Source organism: Molothrus ater, chromosome 2 (assembly GCF_012460135.2).
Source record: "Molothrus ater isolate BHLD 08-10-18 breed brown headed cowbird chromosome 2, BPBGC_Mater_1.1, whole genome shotgun sequence".
Lineage (NCBI taxonomy): Eukaryota > Metazoa > Chordata > Aves > Passeriformes > Icteridae > Molothrus > Molothrus ater.
Window position 1 is genome coordinate 65,251,985 of NC_050479.2, and position 27,112 is coordinate 65,279,096.

Sequence of the window (27,112 nt, forward strand, 5' to 3'; positions counted from 1 at the left end):
CAGAAATGGGCCCAGCACTTTGTTATTGCATGAGTATATGGCTTGCATGAAGTCCAAGTGTGAAAAATTAGAAATAAAATCTATTTTAGCAACTTCATTTCAAAGCCATCCTTTCTTCAGTTAGAGACACAAACAGTACTGGAAAGCAACAGCTTCTTTTCTATTCATATTATTAATTATACTCCTAAAACCCGAGAATATTCAGAATATTCAATATGTCTTTAACTTCACAGATAATATTTTAATTGCATTTTGTGTATGGACATGCATGTAAACATACATGATCAAGACACTCTATACCCACATAAGTATTTAGAAAAATGTAGATAAAGGTTCAAAAAGAAATGTTTGCACTATTTTGCTTTCAATTTTGTAGTCCAGTGCTCAACTCCCTATTTGCTCTAATCATTCAGTGTATTAAAGGATTATATATATAAGATAAAGTTTTTCCTTGCACTTCTAAGCATTTTTTTATCTGAATCACAACTTCTTGGTATTTCATTTCATCAAAAATTATCTCTGTATTCTTTCCCAACTATTTAGATAAAAGGAATGGCCACTGCAAATGAAAGGGGCTTGCCAAATTTACACTGAAGAAAAAGATAACACACTCTTACTTTTATTAATTTCCTTAACTCATTAAAGCTGTTCTCTGTATCAACTGCATATTTTGCAGTAATTAAGCTTATAAAGAAATAAAGTAAAACCATAAACCATCTCCAAGCTCTGGGCAGGAAAGGCAAAATAAAAAACTTGAATTTATGTTTTCTGAGCAATATATAGGTAAAAATTAAACAAATGCACTGAAATTACTGCATAAATGTTTTTAATATGATTGGTAACTACATTTTTCCGCAACATTAATTTCAGCAAATAAAATCCTATGTGGGAGTTACAGAACTATGTGCGTAGATGCAACATTTTTTTTTCTGAGTTCCACTAATAGCCAAGATGTACCATGACTTAAATGGAGAAATGAGCACCTCAGGAGAGCAATTCAACTCATCTATTAGCTTGTTTCTTAGACTGAGATGAATCACCCTTATTTAACCTCCATTAACTACAAAGGGATCCCAAAATTACCCTGAGATCTGCAACCATACATTTGGACATTTTCGTTAAAACATTTGACTCCCATCCTTTTTATTTTCTTTCTGAATTTAAAAGAGCAAAATTTGTCTGTACATTGAGAATATTTTTGTTATAATGTAATAAATTAGCAGACTACAAAAACATATGACTCTTCAGATCTTGCATTTAAAACCTCAAAAACTAAAAGTTCCTGGGGAAGTATGCTACAAGCTCCCTCCAAAGCTAGTTGAATCTTGAGAAAAATTAAGAAACTAATAAGAGTACAGAACAGTGTACCTGTGCTAGCTTGATCTAGCTAGCACCCAAACATTAGCAATTAAGGGATTGAAATGTGGGTTTTAGCAATGCTTGTTATTTTGTTATTTATTTAGCGTGTATAACCTCAATGCACAGAAAGTTTGTGCCTGGACAAACATATGTTAGAATTCATGCTGTGGCTTCTGCTACTCTCAGATATGCAGCTAGATTGAAGTAAAACAAATACACTAGCACAGGCAATTAATCATGTCTTTGTTCCTCCTGTGTATCCTATTCTATGTCATTTAGCACACAACCTTGTGTTTTGGAATGAAGCTGAACAACACTGCCCAAAGGGAAATTCTCAGAGGTAATGTGTTTGTGGAGGGGAAAATATTTTTTTTAAATCTTAGCAAGAAATAAGGCAAGGACTACTAAAGTGGGTAAGTAAGAGAAGGATTTTAAAAGAAGCCCAGAGAAAGAGATATTAAAGCAAAAAAGGAAGGAAATCTGCATTTACTCATGGACACGACTTCGCACTGAAAGCCCACCCCATACACTTTATTTTACCCTTAATCCTTAAGCTTGTGTTTATCAGCTTCTTGACAATCTCTTATCAGTGCTACACTGGAAAGGTGGGTTGGGCCTGAAAGTTGTAGTTTCAGGTACTGTGATCAGTGAGAGCTAAAAGCTGACCTACAAAGCATTCTGTGGAACTGTGAAAATATCTCTTGACCATATTTCCCTTCCAAATAACTATTTTTCACCAAAAATTGGAGTATTTCTGATGCAGAAGAAAATATATTTTTATATTAATATAAAAATATATTTTAATGTATTTTATATACCTTTAATATATTAAAATACATTTTTGTATTATTAAAATGGATCTATTAAATTTTAAATATATTTTAATTTTTTAATATAAATTAAAAATATTTTTAGTATTTTTTAAAACGGACTGCTGCTTGAAACAGTATGCTCTCAGTCTCCCCACAGTGTAGCTGATTGGATAACAGTGTCCATGAGCACTGGTCAGGGTCAGGAACTATTTATGCAAAGCTAAGCACTGAAGGAGGAATACCTGCTTTTCTTCAGGTGCAAAGCCAGTTCAGGCATGTCAAGAATCCAAAACTTAAGACTTAACTGTGAGCCATGCTACTCACCAAAGCAACCTCAGCATTATATGAGGGGGAAAAGCAGGAGTGAAGCAGGAAAGACAGACATCCCATAATCAGAGCAGAAAGTAACCCATATCCCCACATTTGGTATCATGTGACAGCACATCCACAGAGAAGCCAGTAGTGTGATGATCATGAAATCTCCCTCTGATCTGCTGAACTCCTCCGAGCGAGACACTAACCAGGCAGGACACGTGTTGGATAACCTCTGTGGGAATAATTTGGTTGAGAAGGGGGAAGAAATCTGCCTAGTCTGGTTCCATATTCATTTACATGAGATGGAGTTTTTTCACTTGATTATGTCAGAATAACCCTGATCTAGCTAATAACAACAGGATAAACAATGCAATTCTCTAAAAATATTGTCACCTACATTTAGATAAAATATTATTTTAAGAGTATCTGGCACATTAAAATAAATACAATCTGGCAAATTTAAGGGTTTTTAAATTGTTAAATACAAAAGGTTTTAAAAATCAATTTGGTCAAATCTGTTAGGTTTCCATGTTCTTTTTGGTTGTTTTTTTTCCAAATGCTGCTTACTTTTAGAATTCTTTGTAAAAACTTCCCTGAGGTGAAAAATGTTAAGATAACACTAAGATTAGAAAGATATACTTTACAAGAATGTGTGTAGGTGGGAGAGGGATACGATTGTATGTTGAAATACTAAACAAATAATAACTACTGACTATATGAAAAGCTGTAACAATCCACAGGTTTTGAGTTCTGTACCATTCAGGTTTTATTTTATCTTCTTTGAATTCTTGGCTTCTCAGCTATGTGATTTAAAGGTCCTTTTATGACTTCACAATAGCACTTCTTAATTTCCTTAAGGATCTTGGAGGAGGGTCAAGGAGGAGTAAGGATTGTTTCTTATACATACAATTTGAAAGAACAGAACTGGTAAGAATTTTCTCAAATGATATATTCTCTTTTCAGTTTTTTCTAAGTTTCCAGGAGAGATTTGCTGCTATCTCTAGATGCAGGCAAAATCAGGAATAGTTGAGAGTTTCTACAAATTCCTGCTCTATTAATTTCAAGGCCAAAAGAGGCATTTGTAATGATTTAGCTTGATCTTCTGCATTGAGAGAACCTAGTAGTCCATTCAGTAACTTTGTGTTGGATGTAGTTTCACAGGTGGGATGTTTTTCTGTAAGATATCTGTTCTTGAAGACGTCAGAATTCACCACTTGCCTTGGAAATCTGTTACCAGTTAAGATCACCTGCTCTTAAAAACTACATTCCTATCTCTAAGCTGAATTGTTCTGCATTCAAATTCCAACCACTGATCCTTGTGATGCCACTTCCTAACATGGGTGAAACATAGAAATCAATCCAAAAATTGCCAGCAGACCAGAAGCAGCTTAGCCTCTTTGTTTACCAAAATCACCATTACTGTTACGTTTCATGAAACAAGGCTTCTCAGGAAATTATACTTCCCAGCTTTTGTGATACTGACAAGTTCCACAATCCTTCAAACAAAACATAAACTGTCCAAACTGTCAACTTCATGAAGCTCAGCGTTTGCTAAATGTTTAAGATCACTTTGTAACTCATTGCTATGTCAAATGCTGTAGAAAAAAAAGCCTATATTAACTCTTTATAGTTATCTGCATACCTAATACTCAATCTTACCACTCAATCTTTTGAGTCATCAAATATAACAAAAAAACAAAAACAAAACCAAAAAAGCCCCCAAACAAACAAATCCCACAAAAAACCCAGCCCAAAAACAAACAAACAAAAACCCAAAAAAACCCCTTCACAAGTCAAAATTAATACTTGAAAGAAAAAAACTACACAAAAATTATTATGTTTCAAAAGTACTCAAAAGCTATGAAAACCACAAGATTTAAACAAAGAATATTTAGATGTTTTACAACATATTTTTGCTCCAATGTCCATATATTCCATTCCAAGCACAAAATTTAAGAGGTGCAGGAAAAAACATTATAGAAGCTATTTAGCTATTTTTTTACCTAAATAACACTTTTCCTGTTGATGAGGGACCAAACAAGCAAAGCCATGCATAGTCAAATCAGATGCCATCTGCATTTGCAAAAGTATGTCCCAGCTCCATCCCAAAGACCTTGCAGACAGTCTTACTAAAAATAGAAGTCAAGTTCACAGAGGATTTAGATTTATTCTCTTTTAGCTGTGGAAGCCAGGGAAGTCTGTTCAACAACAAACAGATTCATCACACCACTAAGAGGAACCTCAGAGGTGCCCCAGTTAAATTAAGTTTCCCTAGAAGCAGACAGTGTCAGAAAGTAAGGCAGTCACTTGAGATCTCAGTAACTTTGTAACCAGATATTGATCCAGGAATGCCTCCTCCTCAGAGGTTTAGATGAATCTGGTACCTCAAAACAATGAATAAGGCCTGGTTGAAGGGTGTAATTAAGGGAAGTTTAAAGAACCATGAAAAATCACAAGTTGCATACTTAAGTTATTTGCTTTAATAGGTGGTTACAGTAGCAATCAAGGGAAGGACATAATTTTATCATATGATTTCAAGCAGAGTTCCTATGACTGATGATTATCAAACTACTTTAAATAATAGAAGTAACTAAAAAGAGACTAACAGTCCAAAACTACATTTGTTTCTTACTCAATATGTTGAAATTTTTACAACTTTAAGACTAACATTTCATTCAATGGGTTTGCATTTCTTTGATCTAGATTCATTTGAGGCTTCTTTCAATTTTCAAGCATGTTAAGAATAGCAAAATGAATTTTCTCAGAAACAGCTCTCTTGAATGACAGAAAAAGGGAATTAGTTAAAGGCTATTTTGGGGATACGGTGAGGAAACTCAATAAAAAGAAAAAAACACCAACCTCATAAAAAATATTTCTCTCCTCTGTCTCATCCTCGTTCCTAAAGATTTAGTAAACATTTGTAGGGCATTAACTGGAATATGGTGCCAATATATTTTCATGGGCTGATCAAAATAAATAATATAATCTTGAATTTACTTGTGCTATGAACCTAACAATTCAGTAAAGGAGTTTAAATAGCAGCATAATTTGGGTTGGTGGAGATATGATACAGGAATCACTGCAGGCTCACTACCTTGGTGTAGAGATGTGGGTGGTTGGGTTGTGTGTGTTGAATGGGGAATAGGAACACAAAGAATAAGATACTTTGCATGTTAAAAGTGCGTTAGTACTTCTTCTTTTAAAGAGTTATTTTCCCTTAAATAAACAAGTGACTGAATAAAGCATTTTTCTATTGTGATCCTATCTTGCATACTTCATAATCTGAAACTCAAGAATTATGCATTATATGATTCAGGGCAGAACAACACTGGTGAAAATTATCCTGCTTATTTGATATCCTGTTGTCATCCTTCAACAAGTCAGAAGTAGTATATGTTAAAATAAGAACCAAGCATATAGTAACTGTGCAGCTTAAGAAGACCCACAGGACTCTGCTATGCTATTGCTACAATACTTGCAGGACATACTACTAAATTACCTTCTGCCTATCTTTAAGTGGGAGGGAGGGGAGGAGAAAGGAGAGCTAGATGAAAGTATTTGAGCTCACAGGCTGGCTGATGAATTCCAATGAAATCCTTCATTTTTAGGCCCCTTCAACCACTGCAGTAATAAAACTTTTGTTTAATGCCCAAAGTCTGCCTATTCCAGCTACTCTTTCCTCTTCTTGCTTGTGTTTTTTCAGTGGTGGCAAAACAGTAACAAAACAAAACAGTAACAAAAGCAAAGCTTTATCTCATTCCCACTTGCCACTGGTGTACAAACAACGGGATTCTGCAGGAGCACAGGCTAACTCACATTTCCTACAGCCTAAAGGTAACAGCAGTTTTATAGGAAATATCTACTTAAGATTCCTCAGGCAGCACAGAAAATTGAGCACAGGTCTCAAATATCTGCAACACATACAATACACAATGATTTAATAAGTAAAAGCAAGACACTGGCAACCTCATGTCCTTTCCTATGTTTAGTGTAATACCCAAATCAGCCAACAAGCTTGAAAATGTTCACTTCACCAACTAAAAATGCACACCTTTCTAGTGCAGAACACTGCTCTGTTTAATACTTACATGATTTATGCAATTCTAAGTATGCATTAAAAGGAAACTATGGGCAAAATTGGATTAGAATCCAGAGCAATTGTTACTATGTCACATCTACATCTACTCATCCTCAAGGTTATGAGCAAAACCTAAACTTATTATGGCTACTAATACAGCACTTTAAGGATCTCCACTTGATTAGGATTAATCCAGGACCCAAAATCCCACCCAAAATGCCCAGTAGAGAAGCTCTATCATTTGGATCTTAAATGTACAACACTGCATCATCTATCCCTAAAGAAGGAGCTGAGTGTGATGCACTGTGCATCTGACAGGAAAAGAAAAAGGTATTGAGTAGTTTCCTTTCCACTAGAATCTTGTATCTCTACCCAAAACACTCAGTGCAATTCTCTCAGGAGGGATGTATCTGAGCACACAGGACTACAAATGCTCTACGGTTATGATGAGCCAGTTTAATGGCATAGACACTGACTGAATTCAGCACAAAGCCCAGGAAAGTCTTGTAATAATATAGTGGCTTTTTTTTAACTGGCTACAGTGTCTCAGGCTCTTGAGTTCACAAGTTCTGCTTAAAAAGCAGACATGAGAATAAGAAATCAAATACTTTGATCAAAGGCCGTAAAATAAAAACTTCTAGGGCAAAATAGTTTTAGGGACAGCTGAATAACCTTTCAGCTATGAGAATCTTATCTTGCACAATGTGCTCTTGAACACCACAGAAGTGAGTGAAAAAAAATTTCTCACTGATTTCAGTGATGGAGGCTCAAACCAAAACCTTGAGGCACGAAGAGCCTCACTGGAGGCACTGGGCTTTGAATTAGGCTTCAAATGTTTCTTAAAAGGTACCCTTACAATTCCCTCTCTAATTATTGTTATTCCCTAACTACAAAGCTTTAGAGAGGCAGCAAAGTGTGTGGTAACAGCATTCCTACAGTCTTGAAGAAAATGTGCATTATACAGCAGTGACAGAAGTGCAACGCTGGTACTTAACTTAAGAGTTACTGAGATTGGAATCTTAGCAAACATTCAGGGCAATGGTGTGTCAAGCCAACTGAATTAATGTTTTACTAATGACTTGAACTTAAACAAGTCAAAATCCTTCTTCAGGAAGGGGAAATTTTTTTTTATCTTCTCAAAGAGCTTCCTAAGGGCCTACTGCTAAATGAAATCTTTTCTAGTAATAAAACCAAAAAATAATTGGTTAAATCTGTTAAAGAAAAATTAACTGAAGGAAACCCTAGAGAAAACAAGCCACACTATACCAGTCTAAGATAATCTGACCTAGACCAAACCTAAACAATAATCAACACAAGTCTAATTAATTAATTTACTCTAATAGGATTTTCACTCTGCTTGTATCATTCCTGGCTTTTAATTTCATAGAATGATATAATCATCTAAGTTGGAAAAGACCTTTAAAATCATTGATTACAACCACAAACCCAGCACTGCCAAGTTTACCACTAAATCATGACATCCACATGTCTTTTAAATACCTCCAGGGATGGGGATTCAACCACTTTCCTAAGCAGCCTGTTCCAATGCCTGATGAGATTTTCCATGAAAAATTTTTCAAATATGCAATCTAAACCTTCCCTAGTGCAACCTGAGTCCATTTCCCCTTGTCCTGCCACTTGTCACCTGAGAGAAGAGGCCAACCCCCACCTCACTACACCTTCCTTTCAGGTGGTGAGCAGTGGGGTCTGCCCTGAGCCTCCTTTTCTCCAGGGTAAAACCCCCAGCTGCCTCAGATGCTCCTCACAGGACTTGTGCTCCAGACCCTTCACCAGCTCCACTGCCCTTCTGTGGACATTCCAGCACCTCAGTGTCCTTCTTGTAGGGAGGGGCCCAAAACTGAACACAGGATTCACAGTGTGGCCTCACCAGTGCTGACTAGAAGGGGACAATCACTGACCTGATCCTGCTGGCCACACCATTACCAAGACAGGCCAGGATGCCATTGGCCCTCTTGGCCACCTGAGCACACACTGGCTTATGTCCAGCTGTTGTCAATCAGTACCCCCAGATCCTTTTCCCCCAGCCTGTAGTACTGCATGGGATTATTTTGACACAAGACTGGAAGCCAGCACTTTGCCTTGTTGAACTTCTTCCAGTCGGCCTTGGCCCATAGATCCAGCCTGTCCAGATCCCTCCTGCACTCAAGAAGATTAGTACTCACACCCAACTCGGTGTAATCAGCAAACTTGCTGAGGGTGAACTTAGTCCCTCATCCTTTGTCATTATTTTTCTCCCCACATCCAATTCAGGATAGTTTTTCCTTACTCCTTTTTTTCTCACAATTTTAAAATTGTTTTTCACAGCAGTAGCTAGATTAACCTCTACCTGGGATTTGGCTCTCCTAATTTTCTAACTGCATAAATTCATGCTATCCTTGTCTTCCTCCTGAGTTGCCTGCCCCTTCTTCCAAAGGTGATAAGCTCTTCTGTTCCCCAAGTTCCAGCCAAAGCTCTCTGTTCAGGCAAGTTGGTCTACTTCCCTACTTCTGGCATATCGGGACTTCCAAATTCTGCACTTTTAAGATTTCCTTCTTGAAGAACGTGTGGCTTTCCTGGCCCCCTCTGCCTTTCTGGACTGTCCCCCAAGAGACTCTGTCAAACAGGCTCCTAAACAGGCCAAGGTCTGCCCTTCAGAAGTCCAAGGTGGCAGTTCTCCTCTTCTTTAAACTCAATTTTGTGATAGCTGTGCCCAAAACAGCCTCCAACCACCACATCTCCCACCACTCCTTCCCTGCTGACAAACAGCAGGTCCAGCTGGTCGATTCACTGACCAGCTGTGTCAGGAAGTTGTCTTCATACATTCCAGGACCTCCTTAGACTGCTTTCTCCTTGCTGTCCTGGACCTGCAGCAGACATGCTATAAGCTGAAGTCTCCCAGGAGAACAAGAGCCAGCGCTCTCCATTAGCTTCTCACGGCAGCTAAAAGACTATTTCATCTGCCTTTCCATCCTGGTTGGGTGCTCTATAACAGATCTCCCCACCAGGAGATCTGCCTTGCAGGCCTTTCCTTGATTCCTATCCTACTGCTTCCATTGTTAAGCTCTAGCCAACCAAAATACTCCCTAACTTACTTCAATGCCAATTATAAAGAACAAGTAATATAATTTCAGGAAAAATTTGAACAGTATCCAAGCAAAATTTGGGCTTATGAACCCAAAAAAAATAATTGTCTTCATTTTTTTCAGAAAAAACACAGAGGCTGACAAGGCAAGAATTGCCCTTATAATATCTAGCAAGGCAAACAGAAACTTGCACCAGTAAGAATGTTGCAAATTAAGATGCAGAAATTGAGAGACTTTGATGACAAAATATGCCATCACTATATTTTCCCCATTTTTAACTTAATTTGATTCTTAGCATCCTTCCATAGATTAGTACTTACTAATTACTTAATACTCATTAACCTTCCTTGTTGGAATACTTTTTTTCATGCATCTGTTGTTTGTTTCAGAGATGCTTATCACTCTTTGAATAAGTATCAACCTAATTTTTAAAGAAATCCAGAAACTTCCGGCATACATTTTTTTACTACTCAAACAGACCTTTATGGGAACTCTAGAGGACTCTACACACTTAACTGGCCAGCGAAGTGATAAAAGCTAAACTTATCTTGAGGGCTGTTTAGGATCCCTTGATTAAAACAAATTGGGAAATTAAACAAGCTGTTAGCAGGATTTCTTGACAGCAGCCAGTGTCCCTTCTCTAGAGCTCTTCAGAATATCTAAATCAAAAATATTTCCAACTGACTACCAAGATAATTTCACAAGCTTATTATAGTTCACTTTAGGAATTAGCGTCTTTCTGCAGGTTCTCATGTCACTGGCAATCAGTGTTACTGCTGAGAGTTCTCAACTCTTCTACTTAAGCCTTGTGTGTCTTCTTAATCCCTTTAATTCTTGCATTTTGACCTAATTTTACTTCTCATTGTCATGCTTCTTTTGCTGCTATCTGGGCCTTACTCTTTATCACAAGAATATAAAAGCTAAATTATGGATTATTTTCAAGTAAGAAGCCTGTTAAGTACTTATAGGGCTACCTTATACCTTCCTTGTCTCTCATCTGACCAGGTCAAATGAAATCAATGGCACCATTCAGCTCAGGAAAACAAGCGTTATTGAGCTTCAAGTGCTGAACTGGTAAACTTTGTTGCAACTGTATCTGTTGTTTGAAAGTGCGATTACTAGCAAGTGATCTCAGGTGGAAACTAGAAAAATACTATCAATAGGTATTGGTGTTTGAGACATTTCCTTCTACTCAACCAGCCCAACAGTCCAGGCACCCATTCAATACAGAAGAAAAGACCATTGGCCCTGACTCAAGGAGAACTGGAACAGAATCAATATCTGCCTTCTCTAAACCCTGATCTAAACCACCAACCTAAGGGTTATTCTGGAAGGCACTGATCCTAAGCCATTTTATTCTGTGGAACATAGCAGTGTCACCAGCAAAGGAGAAATATAGGGGGAAAAGGAGGAGAGAACACAAAAAAAAAAAAAAAGCAGAATTTGTTGGCCCAATGTAACAATACTTAGTTGAAAGTGGAACATTCAAGTGCAGGCAATATTCAAAAGAGTGAACTCATATACTTGGGCAGCAAACAGAAAATCAATAGAAAACAGGCCAGAATGTAAGCGAAGGCACATTAGTGGAAGTATGTGTTAAAAAGCCTCTCAAATGAAGGAAGGAATTGCATCCGAGACTTCCGTGTTTGGACAAAGTGCCCTAAGTTCTGTATAAAAGACAATTAAAACCATAATTGACTCTCCTTTACTAATCCAAGGCAATATCTAAACTTACCCCTTCAATTACACTGCATTGCTTTTTAAAGAAAATTATTAAAAATTTTGGGGAGCAGAGGGAAAGCTTTCTTTGTTTTTGGATAAAATCACCATTTGAACTCAAATAATCAGAACCATACAAAAATTCTCTTGCTATGTCACACTTGCTAAATCACTACCTGAACTTGTCTCAAACAAACATCTTGTTTCAACTAGACAAAACAGGTCTTTTCTATGTCCGTATTTGGAGGATTAAATGGAAAATTCAGTAATTCCCATTATTCAGTCTAAAATCCCAGGACAAGGAGATCAATATAATAACTAGAACAGAAGACAATGAAAATCTTTCCACTGAGATTAGTAAGGCTTGTACCAGACTTTCTATATGCCCCATATAAGCATCTCTTAATCCTGTATATTTTCACGGATAGATAATTTTGCTGACACCTTGCAGCCACATTGACAATAACATCCCCATGAACTCATCTTTTATTTACAGTAAAGTTTATTTGATTTTTTTTTAATAGATAAACTGTAGTGTCAAGCAATTTAAATCCTCTGATTATACTTACAGTAAGAAGTGTGACATATGGAAAATTGTTTGGGCACCATCCTAGAGTATATTAAAACAGCAGCAACAAGCCTGGCAATGGACCAGAATCCAATACAGTCCTTGGCAAATGATGGCAAACAAACCATCAACATGTGATGTCTTCATTTTTAAGCCAAAGATAAATGTAGTTGATGTGTCTTGCCAAGACTCATGTGCCCAAATGCCATAAGTGAGGTCAAGTGAGGATGCTGCAAATAATCCCCAATCGTATTTTACCCATTTGCTACTTTAGGAACTATCAGATATTCAGTCCAAAAGGTCTGATATGATACTATTATTATTATTATAGCTCACCCAGGAAAAAACATTGGCATTTTGGCTTTGAAAAATAGCACTGACAACTGTTATAGTTTAATAATTAAAGTCAAGGGTGAAATATTATTCCCGTCATACATTAATAAAGCATACAAGAATGGTAAAGTTCCTAAAAAAATATTTGTTTAGCAAAACAAAGGATGACAGATGCAATACCTGTATTTCACAAACTTAATGGAGAGTTTTCTCTAGGCAGTGGAACATGATTCTTTATTTCTTGCATAAACATATTTGGGAAAAGTTTATTAAATTTTCTCATAAATTTGGCTTAAAGGCTAATTTCAGGGAATTCTTTTTGAAGATTCTTGCTTCAGTAGGGATTTAGTCAAATGTTAGTACAGCAAAATGCAGTACTGTGTTAAGGCATTTAGGGATCTGTAACAAAAAGTTTAAGTAAGATTTAGCTAATGATGTAAATCACCAGTTTTAGCGAGCCATGGCTTTGTGATGCTTTGGCTTTAAGTCAGAAAAGCTGCCCAAAGAGCCTGAAATGAAACAACTCTTGTTTCCCTAGTGATCCTGACATTCCTAAACCAGCTATGAGAATCTGTCATTACTTCTCCTTTGAAACCTTTCTACCCTTGAGGCAAGGTGTTGCAAGATATCATAGCAGTCCTAAAGAAACAGTTTGGAGGACTCAAGCACTGAGAAGAGAATGAAAGTAGGTAAGGGACAGGCAGATTATGGTTCAAATTAAAGCTGAATAGGAAATGGGTTTTCCCCTCACACTATCAGGGTGTTTTTTTAGAATGCTCCAGACCAAAAAGCCCACATCAGGCTAATCTCATTTTGTTACTCAAAACAGGAAAATGTAACGGAACTGACTAATGCCACACTAGTAATATTTTGCATTATTACTAGTGTGGCATTGGCCTCTTGCAACAAAAAAATACTAAGGCTGAACACATAAATTTCTTCCATGGCTGCTGCAATCCTGGTTGACAGTTTCCCAAGCTTCAGAAGACAGACAGGGGAGGAGGGAGAACAAACACAGCAAAGTACTGCGATGAGAGCACGAGTCAAGTAACAAGCAGGCCAAGAAAAAGGTCTTCTTTTAAAAATATCTGGGATCAGACCACTATTTACAAGAGATGAACATTCCTTCACTGACTTTACATGACCTGATCTTGAACATTTCAGAGTTATCTACAAAACCTAAATAGAATAAAGAATTTTTCTTATGGGAATCAAAAGAAGAATACAATAGCTGCTCTTTAACAGGGAGTCCACGGGCTGTCACAGTAGTGCTGCTAGCCCAGACAGCCACTGCTGGGCAGGGGAATGTATTTCATCTTGATACTGCCTCTGGAGGCATGGAGGTTCTGCTGGGGTATGAGTTTACTGCCAGTTTTGGGGTATGTTTGTTTTACACTACACAATCAGCAGAATCTGGCAAAAAAACTGCCTTAAACCAGTTTAACCAGTTTCAGATTATTTAAACAGCATCTTTAATGAGAAAATATCTCCTACAGAATGGATAGCTGGGCATTAAATCCAGATTCTTAGTCAATTATTACAACTTACTGCAGTGACAATAATGAATCTCAGATAAGCAAAAATGAAGAGAAGGTAAACAACAGACTTCAGTTTTAACTTCATTTTTTATGCCCAGTTCACATAAGGAGTAAAAATGCCTCAGACATCCCTCATAAGGGATGTAGCATAAAATTGTAGTGTGCAGTTTTCTGAAACAGGCACCAGAGCTCAACATTAGCTCAACTGGAGCTAATTTCTGTGTCAACTTTCATTCCATACAGATTAATGCCATTTTGCACAGCTGAAGCACCAACTCTATGCAGTGCCCTACACACATAATTTTGCCTAGCTTCCAGTAATATGAACTTGTTGCAGAAACTGCAGCTTCTCCTTAAAATTATCAGATATAAGTTAGTCTATGAGTGTATTTTTCATTTACTAAAAGACTGAATCATTTTCAACTGGATCTTTTTTTTTCAGCCTAGTCAGTCTCTCAATAGTGTTGAAACTTACATACCAGAAATACATGCAAGAGTTCAGCTATCAGTCTAGATTTGCATTTTACCTCCCCATGAGAAATAGAAATCCTGCTTTCCCTGCGTTCTGGTGGCATTCATTCCTTTATTAATCATTGAATTAAGAATTTTTATAATGTAAACATCAGGATTCACCACTGTCACATGCTTGCACTTGCTAAGAAGGGTTTTTTCTCCACCTTCTTAATGGAATGTAGAGGCCAGTCTTGAGGAATGTGATTCAACTGAGACTATTTTGCAACCTTTGTGAAAAAGAAAATTCCACACTTCTTTCAAAGTTTCACAGAAATGGACTCATAACACTTTTTTGGTACCAAAAGGTCTCCACATTATTATTTTAAAATTAGAATTCAAAACAAAATGGAAATTAAATTCTTAATATGAACCACAGTAGTTTCTTTGAAAATGTCACTAACTCAGCAGCATCTGATGTACTACAGAGTCTTCTTATTCTAAGTACAACAGAAATGCATGGGCTCATCCACTTTATAGCAGAACATCTTCCCTACATAGGAAGCATAGGCTTTCTACCTTTAAAAAGCATTAGTGTTGATAAAAAGGGGAATTGTGTCCAGCTTATTTTACTTTTTAATTGCTCTTATTAAAAACGCCATTTAAAGCCAGAAAATATTGACAGCCATACATTTGTAGGTAATTGATGCTGACAATAAGACTCCTTCAGAGCTTTAAACCTCAACCAGTTCTTCCTGGTGAAACCTCTAATTTTGGTTTGAATACAGCAGGCCTATGCTCTTGCTTGTTAATTATAGTCCTAAGGACTTACTTTCCTTTTACATGGATTTCCTTTCTCTTCATATTCAGCCCAATTCTGTTCTCTTTAGTTAGCATCACAAAGTTTATTATGAGCTAGCCATAATCCCCAAGCTACTCTTCGTTTGTCTGTACATCAGTTTTCCCTGCTGGCCACTAAGCAAAGAGCCTTGTTCCAGTGCCATATTTCATGCTTTCAGGTCCCAGGTCGTGCCTTGGTATGCAGCATGGCACTCACTCCTGCTGAGAGAAGGGGAGCAGGCAAGGGGCCAGAGGGCTGACTTGGCCATTTCCCCCTCACCTACCCACCCAGCTCTGCTGTTGCCCTAACTTGCTTACCATAAATACTACTGCATGTGAGAAGATAAACAAAATTCCAAATCCACAACAAAGCTCACACCAGAGCAGTTTGATGACTTCTTGTACTTGGTCTCCAGGCATGAAATAACACCCTCAGGCCCCAGTCAGACTTTCCTCATTTAAGAGGCCAACAAAAGAGCTTCTGCATTTGTTTTCATAAGTCATGGTATAATGAGCATGGCAGATCAGCCACCAAAGACAGACCTAGAGGAAGTCACGCTCTTCTCCTATTTGCAGTTCAGAGATTATGAACAAATATCACAGGACATGTAGAAAAGTATTTTACAGGCAACATACAGGTCTGGGGCAAAAATAACTTTCTAATTCATGTCATATGAAAAGAGCAGGAAGTGCTGTTGTATGTTCCCCTTGCTGAGGCATGAAAGCATATAAGGTACAAAATACTTGGGTTGCAAGATGTGACTTATTTTAGGGCTTTTAAGTTATTTGAAATTACTTAGCTGAATTATACAAATGCATATTCATTCATTGAATCATGTTTTGAAATGCTTCTTGATTTAAACCAGATCACTCAGGGACAATCACACAATTCAGTTTAAGTGAAGTCCCACTTATTTGATTTATAGCACTAGGCACTGCAGGGTAGCACAAACCTGTTACTACTGCAAAAATCTTGAAGAAGTCTGAAGCGTGGCTTTCTACAATGGATGTTGATCACCTGTGCTCCATCTTTCACTCAGCTCTTGTGTGGAGTCTCTTAATATGATTTGGCTTAAAATCAAAAAAAATCCTAAACAATAGCCTTGGTACAACTGAAAGTCTGCCAAAATACATCTGAGTTGCAAAACACTGGCTTTGAAGTCTTTCTGAGGAGGGTGGAAATAGAAGTAGATTAAATTGCTGGATTTTTCAGCTGTTACAGATTCTAAAGACATTGCTAATAAACTTGAGATATTTCAGACAGACAACTACTAATGTTTTGATCACAACTTCATCAACTTTAAATACATCTTTACCATCTTCAAAATCAGAAATACTGTGAAATGCAACACAGCTCATTTTTCTGTCAACAAATAGCCTCAGGATAGCAAAAACCATCTTACCATCTAGCTAAGTAGTGTCGATGACAGTAATGTCACAACTTCCAAAGGTTCTAAAAAAATCAACAAGCACCTTGCTATCATGACTCTTTGTATTCTGAAAAGTAGCATGCTGTTACAATTGACAGGCTGTTACAACTCTGCCAAATAGAAGCAGATGCGACAGGTAAGCTTTCCCATGAAAAAAATAAAATCATATATTAGGTGCAATTTACTTTGACTACATATTTGCCACTAAGAAGTGTTAAATAGCACAGAGACAAGTCCCACAAATGTTGGTCTCTCAAGGGGCAACTCAGTTTTAAGAACTGATGTTAAACAGCTCACTGAGAGCAAACTTTCATCAGCTTTAATTACCCCCATCACATAAAACCTCAAAACAATCTCAAGACTGAATATTTGTTCACTTACTAAAAGAATAACTCAAAAATCATGAACAATGTCACCTTGTGACATTGTCATCCAGTCTGTGACAGACAGGACAAATCCCTGTTCACTGATCTTAATACCCTTAATTGGCTATGCTTCTTGTGAAGCACTAACACAAGCTGTGTACAGGAGCTGACCATCAGCTAACTTGAAGCATACTTTCTAAGAAGTATATTATTAAATCAACTAATAAAATTCATTGCCAATTACTCATAGAACTATGTATCACATATTTAAAAAGGCATTAAAGTAACATAATCTAGCCACCTGTTACCACACAGAGGAATATTTACATTTAGGAATATCCACATTAAGTCAGACTTCGGAAGGGGAAAAAAAAAGCCTGTTGATCTATTTTGCTTACCCTTTAAATTGTTCTTTCTTTCTGCTTTTAAAACAAATTAAAAAACCGCAACATAGCTCTCCCTCAAATGAGTACACGCCAGTATTCTCAATTTTTTTCAAATAATTTTCTTTTGCATCCCTCACAATCCCAGAAAATAGTATTAACCAGGAGATTTGACACCAGTCGCCTGACAAAGACCTTTGACAAACCATTGAGGATTCTGTTAAGTACATAGAATAAAAACTTGAACTCTACACAACAGGTCCATGTTTTGATATGAATAATGTTTTGATATGAATAGTCTTAGAACTGGAAGCTTTAAAAAGATAGACAACAATAAATAAATGAAAAGTTTCTCAATATAAAGACTTAGGAGAATTTATGTGTGAAGAGCCTGGAGAGGGAATACAAAGGCAAAACTACAGAAAGTATACTACTACTATCTGAGTACAGAAGGTATCTGAGTAGACTTACAGAATTTCATTTTCTTGCTAGAGTAGGTTGAGGTTTTTTCATTAGGTGCAATTACCATTTCATCAATACTTCTCTTCATAATCATCAGAAATAGTTCAAAATATAGGAAAGTCATAAAATCAATCACATTCCAGGAGATAACACAGACTTCCCTCAATTAAATTTGATGTTCTTCAACTCCCAAAGGACACTTCAATTCTTTGTCTTTAAATAAGAAGAAAAACTGAGATTTTAGGAGTACTCACCACTGTCTTCAACCAAAAAATGAAAAATGTCACTGGTGGCATTGTCACTCCCTCGTAAAACATAGCATATCTTCATATCATCAATATCAGCTGGAAAGATGAAAAATAGACTTTATTTTAAATTATGAAGATAGGAAACCTTTTTTTTAGAAAAAAATTGACATGTGTTAAATGGTTTAGCTTCAACAAGACGGAGGTCAAGGTCCCACAGCAGAACTGAGGAATTTCAGTATTAACAGTGTTGAAATTTTACAGATATCATTCATTCTCTCTACCTTTACTTCCTCCTCCCCAGGGCTCTCTTTCTTTTAAGCTGTATTTACAAAAATGACTGAAATGAAATTGACAAACATGGGCTTGACAATCAGGACTACTTCATATTTTTAGTGGTTCCTTTTCTTAAACAGAGGTGTATCCCCACAAGGATATTGATTCTGTCATTTTTCAACCTGCAAAGTTCTGCAGAGGACAGTTACAGTGATTGACTGTTTTAAGAACCCAAATAGATGCAATTAAAGTAAACAGAAATTACTTCAGTAAGGAAAAAAAACTGATGTAGAATTTTGAACCAGCAGTTATCATAAAATATGTAAAAGATAAACAAACATTTGTTAATACTGTTTCTTTTCTGGTTTCCTTGAGTAGTGATGAGAAACATGTATATACATAAAAACTAATTTTTGTCACTTTCTTTGAAGGACTGCTGTTGGTAAAAACCCAAGTCTGATACATTTTTCAAGAAAAAGTGTTAGAAATCAATCACATTAAAGTGGAGCTCAAGTACCACCCAAGTTCTCCTCTGATGTTAGGGTGGATGCATGGGTAAAAAAAAAACAAGAGCACTTTTGTTAGAGCTTCACAAAATCTTCAGTTCCAAAAGTAATCAGACATCTTTGAGCGCAAACAAGTGAAGAGCATTATCAGCAAATATATGTAACTGAAGAATCTCTTCCATAAATGTTTGAAAGTTAAAGATCAAAAATTCATGGGACTGTAAAGAGGATGCAAACAAATACTTCTTCATGCCAGTGGAACACATAAATCTTTCATCCAGCAAACACACAAGTACTCAGCTCTGCTCATGTGGGTAGCCTTATCAAAATCCATGGGTCCAGTATACATAAAGATAAGCACTTGAACTGGTGCTTGCAGGACCAGGACCAACTCATAAGAAAAAGAGGCCGCTTGCCATCCAAAGACCTTAATTTTGTCAAAATAATTGCAAAGAATGATCTGTTTTCTCTTCCTTAACAGCATGTTTGGAGTCACTTGAGCAAGTCTGTGCTTTCCTTCCACAGCTGATTAGGTTGTGCTAGCTATATCAAAACTTGCCTAGTTATAACAAGCACAATTCACAATCGGGTAACCACAGTGCCTGAAAAATTAATTTTATACTGGAATTCTCCAACATAATTTTGAAATACATCAAGCATAATTTTTTATTTCAAAAAATATAATTATCCCCACTATCAGAAGGCTGTGTTCTAAATAATTGCTCTGTCCTCTCTTTCAGTTACAGGAATCTGAAAAACCAGACTGTTCCTGCTGCTTGCACACAATGAATCTTGTTACACTACTCAAAGAGGTCAGGCTGCCTGTTCATACAACCACAGGAACAAATCCAAGAAATGGGAGTTTGAGTATGGACTTCACAAACTAGCAAGCAGCTTTCAAAATTTTTTGCATGATGTCCTGAAGAGCTTCATTTGACTTCAAAGTTGTCCCAGTTGTGAATAACGACAGGATTGAGAAGTCCCTTCCAACACAAACTGGAAGAGTCTAATGAAGTTTTACAAGCCCCATAAGAACCCACATGTGTTGATGAAACTGGAACTACTCAGCATTTTGAAAGAGGTGGCACATGACAGGATAGGAGGCCTAAAGAGAGGAGAAGATCAAAACATAAAAAGCACATAACAGGTCCAATAGTCCATGCAGAGGCTGCCCAAAGTCCTTTGCAAAATCTGTGCTTACACTGGGATCATAATGAATATGACAAAAGAGGGTCTTGTTTACTTCTGCCCTGAACATTAGACAAATATTTGTCTCAGTGTAGCTAGCATAAGCAAGACCATCTCAAAGGCCAATATTATTGAAGAAATGTGTATTTCTTAAAAACACTCTTCAATCCAACACAAAATAAGAGCACTTGTGCTGTGTGTGAAACTGTGAAGTTACATCACTTTCTGGGGATCCTCACTAGCTTTTAAACCAACCTTTCCTAAGAGCTGCATGCTTCTTACTTAGCTAGGGCAGCCCCAGGATATTAGGACAGCCTTCAGGCCATATGGCTGGACAGCCAATTCAAAGCAAAGTAGCAACTTCATTTTGGTCATCAGACAAATGTACACCTGGCCACATGGCACAGGAGGAAATGGAATATGTACTTCTCCCAAGTGCTACACATCCTCACAAAAAAAAAGGGATATCACTGTTCCTCTGCTTTCAAAGAACACCTGTTCACTAATTACACATTCTTCAGTGTAAGAGAAAATCCACTAAAATAAGTGATAATCTGTTTTTTTGCTCACTCCCTTTCTCTCTTCTTTCTCCCGTATTCTGACAACACTCTCAATATTATTCACAGTTCACAACTGAAGCCTTACATTTAAGGAACTGTTTGGTCCCTAAAGCTTGGACAGTTTGGTCTCCTCTCATCCTCTTTTTTGCGCTAGCATTGCAAAACTTAAGACTTAAAACTTCAGCCATTGCAAAGTTCATCAGGCCTATTTGAAAGATTTGGTATATCTGACAAGAACGTTACTCCAGCCAAGACTGTAACTTGGATATGTACCAGTATGGGCTCTGTGAAATGACACTCAACCAACTGCAAGTGTTCATCACAAGCCTTTCCACCTACACAGCCTAGCCTGACTGGGCCCATTTAACTCTGAGTGTCCATGCTGTTGGAGCTGTTTGCTCATTCCACAGCTGCAGAAGGCTGCAAAAAAACCTAATTTCATTGTTAATTAACTAGCCACTAAGTAATTGTAAAGTAACATGGAAAATTCTCCAGAGAATAGCTAATGCTCCCATTTCAGTTAAAGTTACTTCACAGTCTTGGGTTGAGGCTTTATTTCAGTATATATGACACATGTGGGTTTTGCCCTATTTATATCACTGAATGTTTTAGTGCCATGTAAAAAGTAAGTACCGCTAACATAAGTTTTAAATGTTTACATTACCTTTTAATTTACCACAAACACTTTGTGGTAAAGATTTGTGTAATTAAGGTAATTTGTGTAATTAACAAATGCACTCATAATATATTATTTCCCACTGGTGGGGAAAGGATTTTGCTTTACAGTTAGGTGTGCTCAGACTGTCTTGCAACCGATATCCAAGCCATTAGTTAACAATAGCTTGGCCACTCCCATAGCATTTTCTAAATAAAACTGCTTAAAAAAAGCACTGTCTCTTAAGATGTACAGCCCAATTCTGTTATCCAAACTTTTATCACTGTGACTGACAGAAAGTGCAAATCCCAGCTATTTGGAATAAGCTCTCCAAAGAAATGAAGCTCCTTTAATCAGTGTTTACCCAGCAGACCACATTTCCTGTTTAAAGCTGTCATGGATGTAATAAAAAATAAACAGATGCAAAATATTAGGAAACCATTTTAAATAAGCTCTTTGTTGAAATGTTTCTCCCATCAATTACTATAGAGTTTAGCATGAAAAATAATGTTTCCAGTGATCTAAAGAAAGGACATGAAGTGTTGTAGTACCTTGGGTGAACTGGCTGATGCTATGGTTGCCTTTCCCCAGGTGAATCAGGAAGCCATGGCGTGGACCCTCTGTGATTCTGATCTTAAGAGTGACATGTAAACTGTCCCTGTCTTCCACTTTGAGCACTTTGTTGGTAATCAGAAACCCGATGTGACCTGTGGCCAGAACACGGAGAGTCTGAGCACCTTTATTTATTACAACTTGAGGTACACTGTTGTCCACAGCCATTATTCGAATCTTCATAGTCTGAGGTTTCCTTGTTTCAAACACAGTGTTGGGGAAAACATAGAAATCTGTATGAGTGCCATCTGTAACAGTGAAAGAGAAACTGTCCTCAACTGATTCTGAGCCATCATGTTTGTAGCTGATTAGATTTTCATTCAGATCTTGTTTAGTGAAGGTGGTGACTGGTTTGGAGTTATTGAACATGATCTGGCCATGAACTGGTATTTGAGTGATGATAAACTTTAGCAGTGCGTCAGGTGTATCTCTGTCTTCTGCAGTCAGTTCAAATGGGGTTATCAGTTTGTACTCATTTTCACTCACCACCAGGCTATGGATTGTGACAACAGGTTTCTTATTGTCCACATCACTGATAGAAATTCTGAAAGTACGAAACACGGGGTTATAGCCATCAGTCACCTCAAACTCAAAGCTGTCCATTTTCACCTCATCTTCTGAAGTATGAATGTAATAGATTTTATTGCCTGCTAACAGGAGTTGAGTGAAAGTGGAGATGGGTACCCCAGGCTGATCTGTGCATTCAAGATGACCACGAACAGGTGGTCTGGTAATGGTGAAAACTAAGTTCTCATCTGGACTGTTCAGGTCACTAGTACTAAGCAAATCAGTGGTAAGGGTCACCTTTCCTCCTTCCTTCAGAGAAACTCCTTTGCTGATGACATCTGGGAAGACAATATCAATGCTGCCTATTGTAACATAAAAGTAGCGGTCAATGAGAGGATTTATGCCATCTGTCACATCAAACTTGATAAGATCACGAACTCCTTGTTGACCAAAATGCACATATCGAATCAAATTTCTATCCACTTCGTCTTGGGTGAAATTCATTCCCCAGGTGATATTTTCAACTCCACCTGAAGGCTTTATTCTCTGTAAGAGGCCTTGTCCTGGCCCGTAAGTTATAATGTATGTCAAGGTTTTGTCTTCAGAATCAAGATCAGTAGCCTTCAATATTCTGTTATTAATAGTTCTAGTTTCCCCTATTTCAATCTCCAAACCATCATTGATGGCCATTCTGGGCGTCTCATCATCTACAGGAATAACCATGATGGGTACCATTTTCCTAATGGTGTGTTTACCATCTGAGAGCTGCACCTCAAAACTGTCCGCCCTGGTCTCAGAGTCATCGTGTTCATAGAGAATGCTGGAGCTCTCTGTTATCTGATCCAAGGTGAAGCTCTCCACTAGGACAGTTCCGTTGACCAGCTGGTTCACGATGTGGCCGTGCCTGGGAAGCCTGGTGATTGTGAATGTTAACTCATCAGCAGGGACATCCGCATCAACTGCATTGAGGATGGGGGTATCAATCACCAGGCTCATGCCTTCCATCACAACAAACTCTCGCAGGAAGATTTCAGGCTCTTCGTCATTGATCGGCACAACAAGAATGGGGAAGAAGTGCCTCTGAGAAAAGTTAATGCCATCAGAACAGCGCAAAGCAAATCTGTCTTCAACAGGCTCTACACCCTTATGTATACTCTGGACATAAAAAATGTGCCCTTGACGGAGATCCTTCAAGGTAAAAGCACTTATAGCTACACCTGCCCTGGATTTCTCAGATCCTGGGGCAGGAGAGATGTTCTCTACATACCCAGATGTGGGCTGAGCAACAATTGTGCACAGTATATCATCACTAGGAGTATCCACATCTTCAGCCCTGAGGTGAGCAAGAGTAATGACCCGTTTGTCACCTTCTGTCACCATGAACTGCTCCCCCACAAAAATTTCTGGAGCTTGACTGTCAACAGGAAGAATGGTCACCAAGACTGAAACTCCTTGAACAACATTGCCCCTGACACGCCACTTCTCAGAGAGGTCAGACAAGGTAAGGTTGAACACATCCTCTTTGGGCAGAAGGCCTATTTCACCACCGGTATGAGCATATACCACAGCACCATCCAGCAGATCTCTCTGGGAAAATCTCTCTGCAGGCACCCCTTGAACCAGGATGCTCCCATGCTGAGGAGGATCCTCTACAATGAAGGTCAACATAAAGTCATCTGTATCCTGATCTGTGCCCTGAATGACATTAGCAGTGATTTCAGCAGCACCATTCTCCAGCACATCAAGGTAGGAACCAAGAGTGCCTGGGGGCAATCGTAGCATAGGAACCTCATCATCAACTGGGTGCACACTCATTTTCAGTGTGATGGGCACAAAATGAACCCCATCACTCACATCAAGCCTGCAGGTATCACTGCTGGTCTCAGCTCCACTGTGCACATACACCACCCTCCCTTGTCTGATATCCTCCAGGCCAAAGATGCCTCCTGGAACCAGACTGTACCCAGAGAGCTGCAACTGGCCATACCGAGGAGCCTGGGTCAGGATAAATCTGAGACGGGCAAGTTCAGTGTCCGTGTCACTGGCATCCAGCTCAGCTGGACTAAGGACATGGCTGCCTCCCTCAGGCAAAGTGAAGCCAGTATTAGTGATTTCGGGAGGCTGGTTATCCACAGGCTGCAGGTAGATAGTGAAAGTCCCTTTGGCTGCATTGCCAGCTGCATCTTGCACTTGATACTGAAACTGAATCAAATGAGGAGCCACCCCCAGCTCCTCCTGTGGGGGACGGTACGAGATCTTGTGATGGTTGATCTGGGCTTGGGTGAAATGCGTAACTTCCACGGAGTGATCCTCAGTCAGCACGAGGGATCCAAGGCGTGCTCCATAAGCCTCGGGAGGGTGGTTGGAGTCAGTGTCAGTGGGGGGCTGGATTACTGTATAGCGAAGCTCCCGGTCCCCTGAGTCCTGGTCAGTGTAACACAAGTGCTTCCTGCGAAGGGGCGTCACCTGCTGCTCTGCAACGATTAAATGCAGGCTGCTGCTGCTATGGAGCTCTGGGGCTAACCTGTCTACAGGATGTACCCTGATCACAAAAGTCTGGGGTCCAGAGCGGTTGGGTGGGTCATTGTCATCCTGGACTCTAAAGATGAACTGGTCCAACACAACCCCAGGGCCAGGGCTGTGAGCCCCAAAGTGGTGGTAAAAGAGACGCCCTTCCACAATGTCCTGTTGCAGCCACTCTCTCACTGGCTTTTCATAGATGAGGGAACTCCCTGCTACACCTGGCACCTTCCTCCAAGAAAAGCCCTCCTCTTCTTCCTCCTCTTCCCAGCCAGGCGGTGGCTGTGCCTGACGGAGCAGGAGCTGCCCAGCCGTGGGCCCAGACTCCACTGTGAAGAGCAGGATGGCATCCTGTGAGTCAATGTCAGTGGCACTAAGAGCACGGGTGGTGATGGGCACTGTTTCACCCTCAGCCATGGCAAGCCCTGTGTTAGCATTAAGCAGGGGTGGCTGGTCATCAGTGGGCACCAGGGTAATGGGGAAAAGGAACTCAACGCGGTGGCGAGAGCCACCATCTTCCAGCCGCAGCACAAGGTTGTCACTGAGCGGAGACTCGCTGCCGTCGTGCTGGTAAATGACTCGGCCTGCTGCCAGCTCAGCCACTGTAAAGTGTTTACGAGGGACAGCAGGTCCTGGGGTATCCTCCAGGAGAGTGAGGTGGCCATGCCTCAGCCCTGCCACCACACTCACCAGCACCTGCTCAAGGTCATCCTCATCACTGACCACAAGGTTGGGGCTGGGACCAGGGCCCGAGAGAGGCCTTGACTGCCCCTCGTAGAGCACGAGACCAGTGTTGCGGGTCACCACGGGCGCCAGAGTGTTCATGGGCTTCACCACAATCACGAAGGCAAAGGGCTCTGAGGCAGCACCCTCTGGGTCCAACACTTCCAGTTCAAGCTCAAAGAGCCTCTCCCGATCGGAGTCCTCCATGGGTGGCTGATAGGCAATGCGCAGCTCCCGCACATCCCGCTGGCTGAAAGACGTGACAGGCAAGCTCCGGTCGTCCGTGCTGACCATGTGGCCTTGGCCAGGACCAAAGGGAGAGGTGATGTTGAAGAGCAGTAGATCGGGCGGCGACTCCGCGTCCTCAGCTGACAGCATGTCAGGCGTGAGGGCGGTGAGCACAAATTGGTCCACCTCCATCATCAGCATGGCCAGGAAGCTGGGTTTGGGGGCCACGTTCTCACTCCCGGCGCGAATCCGCACCAGCACCTGGAAGTACTCTCGCTTCAGCAGCGCCCCGCCGCCCGCCGCCTCCCGCAGCTCGGCCACCAGCGGCACCAGGTCGCGGTTCGGGGAGCCGCCGGCGGCCGTGTGCCGGTAGCGCAGCCCCAGGCGCAGGAACTCCTCGCAGTCCCACATCACGGACGGCATCGGGCCGCCACCCGCCGCCTCCCCGCCCCCGCCCCCCGCCGCCGGCGGGTAGTTGAGGATCTCTCCGTAGCGGGGCAGCCCGGCCAGCAGCGGCAGCAGCCCCACCCGGCAGCGCTGCCGGCCCGGCTCGAAGGCGAACTCCAGGCTGCGGGCGTCCAGCGGGTTGCTGGTGCCCCGCAGGCGCTCCACGGTGAGGGGCAGGTTGCGGGTGACGATCTCCAGCTGGGTGAAGAGCACCTCCACCTCCAGCACCAGGGGCAGCACCAGGGCGCGGCTCGGCGAGTCGTAGCGCAGCTGCAGGCGGACGCGGTCCCGGGCGGGGCTGCGGCCGCCCAGGTGCGAGTACTGCACCTCGCGGGCTCCGAAGTCGCAGGGGAAGCGCCGGGGGCTCAGGCGGCCCGGGCGCTGCCACAGCGGGTCCTCGTCCAGCACGGTGAGGTGGCAGCGGTCCCCCGGCTGCACCTGCAGCACCAGGTCCCGCGTGGGGTCCAGCCAGGCGGAGCGGCCCAGGGGCACCCGCAGCCCGCGGTTGGCCACCACCACGGGGTCCGCCTCCGGCGACCACGGCGAGGAGACCGCGGCGCTGCTGCCTGGCGGCGGCTCCTCCGCCCCAGCCCAGGCACAGCCGGCCAGCAGCAGCAGCAAGCCGGCCAGCAGCCGCCGCGGCCCGGCGAGGAGAGGCTGCATCGTCCTTGCCGGCGGAGCGTAAGCGTCGAGAACCTCCGGCAGCGGCGGAATCGCGGCCCCAGTTCCGCCGCGGCGCCGCTCACTCCGCGCACACGCTGCGCTCTGAGCGCGCCGCGCTCCGCTCCAGAGGGGAGCTCCGCGGCCCGGCAAGCCCCGCCCCGCGCCTCCGAGCAGCCAATGGGTACCCGCGGGGGGAGAATCCGCCATTCGCGATTGGGCAGAGCTGCGTGCCAATCATGCAAGTTAC

At 40.7% G+C, this 27,112-nt stretch overlaps 1 protein-coding gene across 1 annotated transcript in view; it reads right to left on the reverse strand.

Annotated features, from left to right (window-relative positions):
* Positions 1-26,865, reverse strand: part of FREM2 (FRAS1 related extracellular matrix 2) — a 116,516-nt gene extending 89,651 nt beyond the window's left edge. The window contains exons 1-2 of the mRNA XM_036385973.1: positions 21,717-26,865; positions 17,990-18,079 (exon numbers count right to left, since the gene is read on the reverse strand). Coding sequence (XP_036241866.1) covers positions 17,990-18,079; positions 21,717-26,865 — 5,239 coding nt within the window. The remainder of the gene's footprint in view (positions 1-17,989; positions 18,080-21,716) is intronic.
* Between the last annotated feature and the right edge of the window lie 247 nt (positions 26,866-27,112).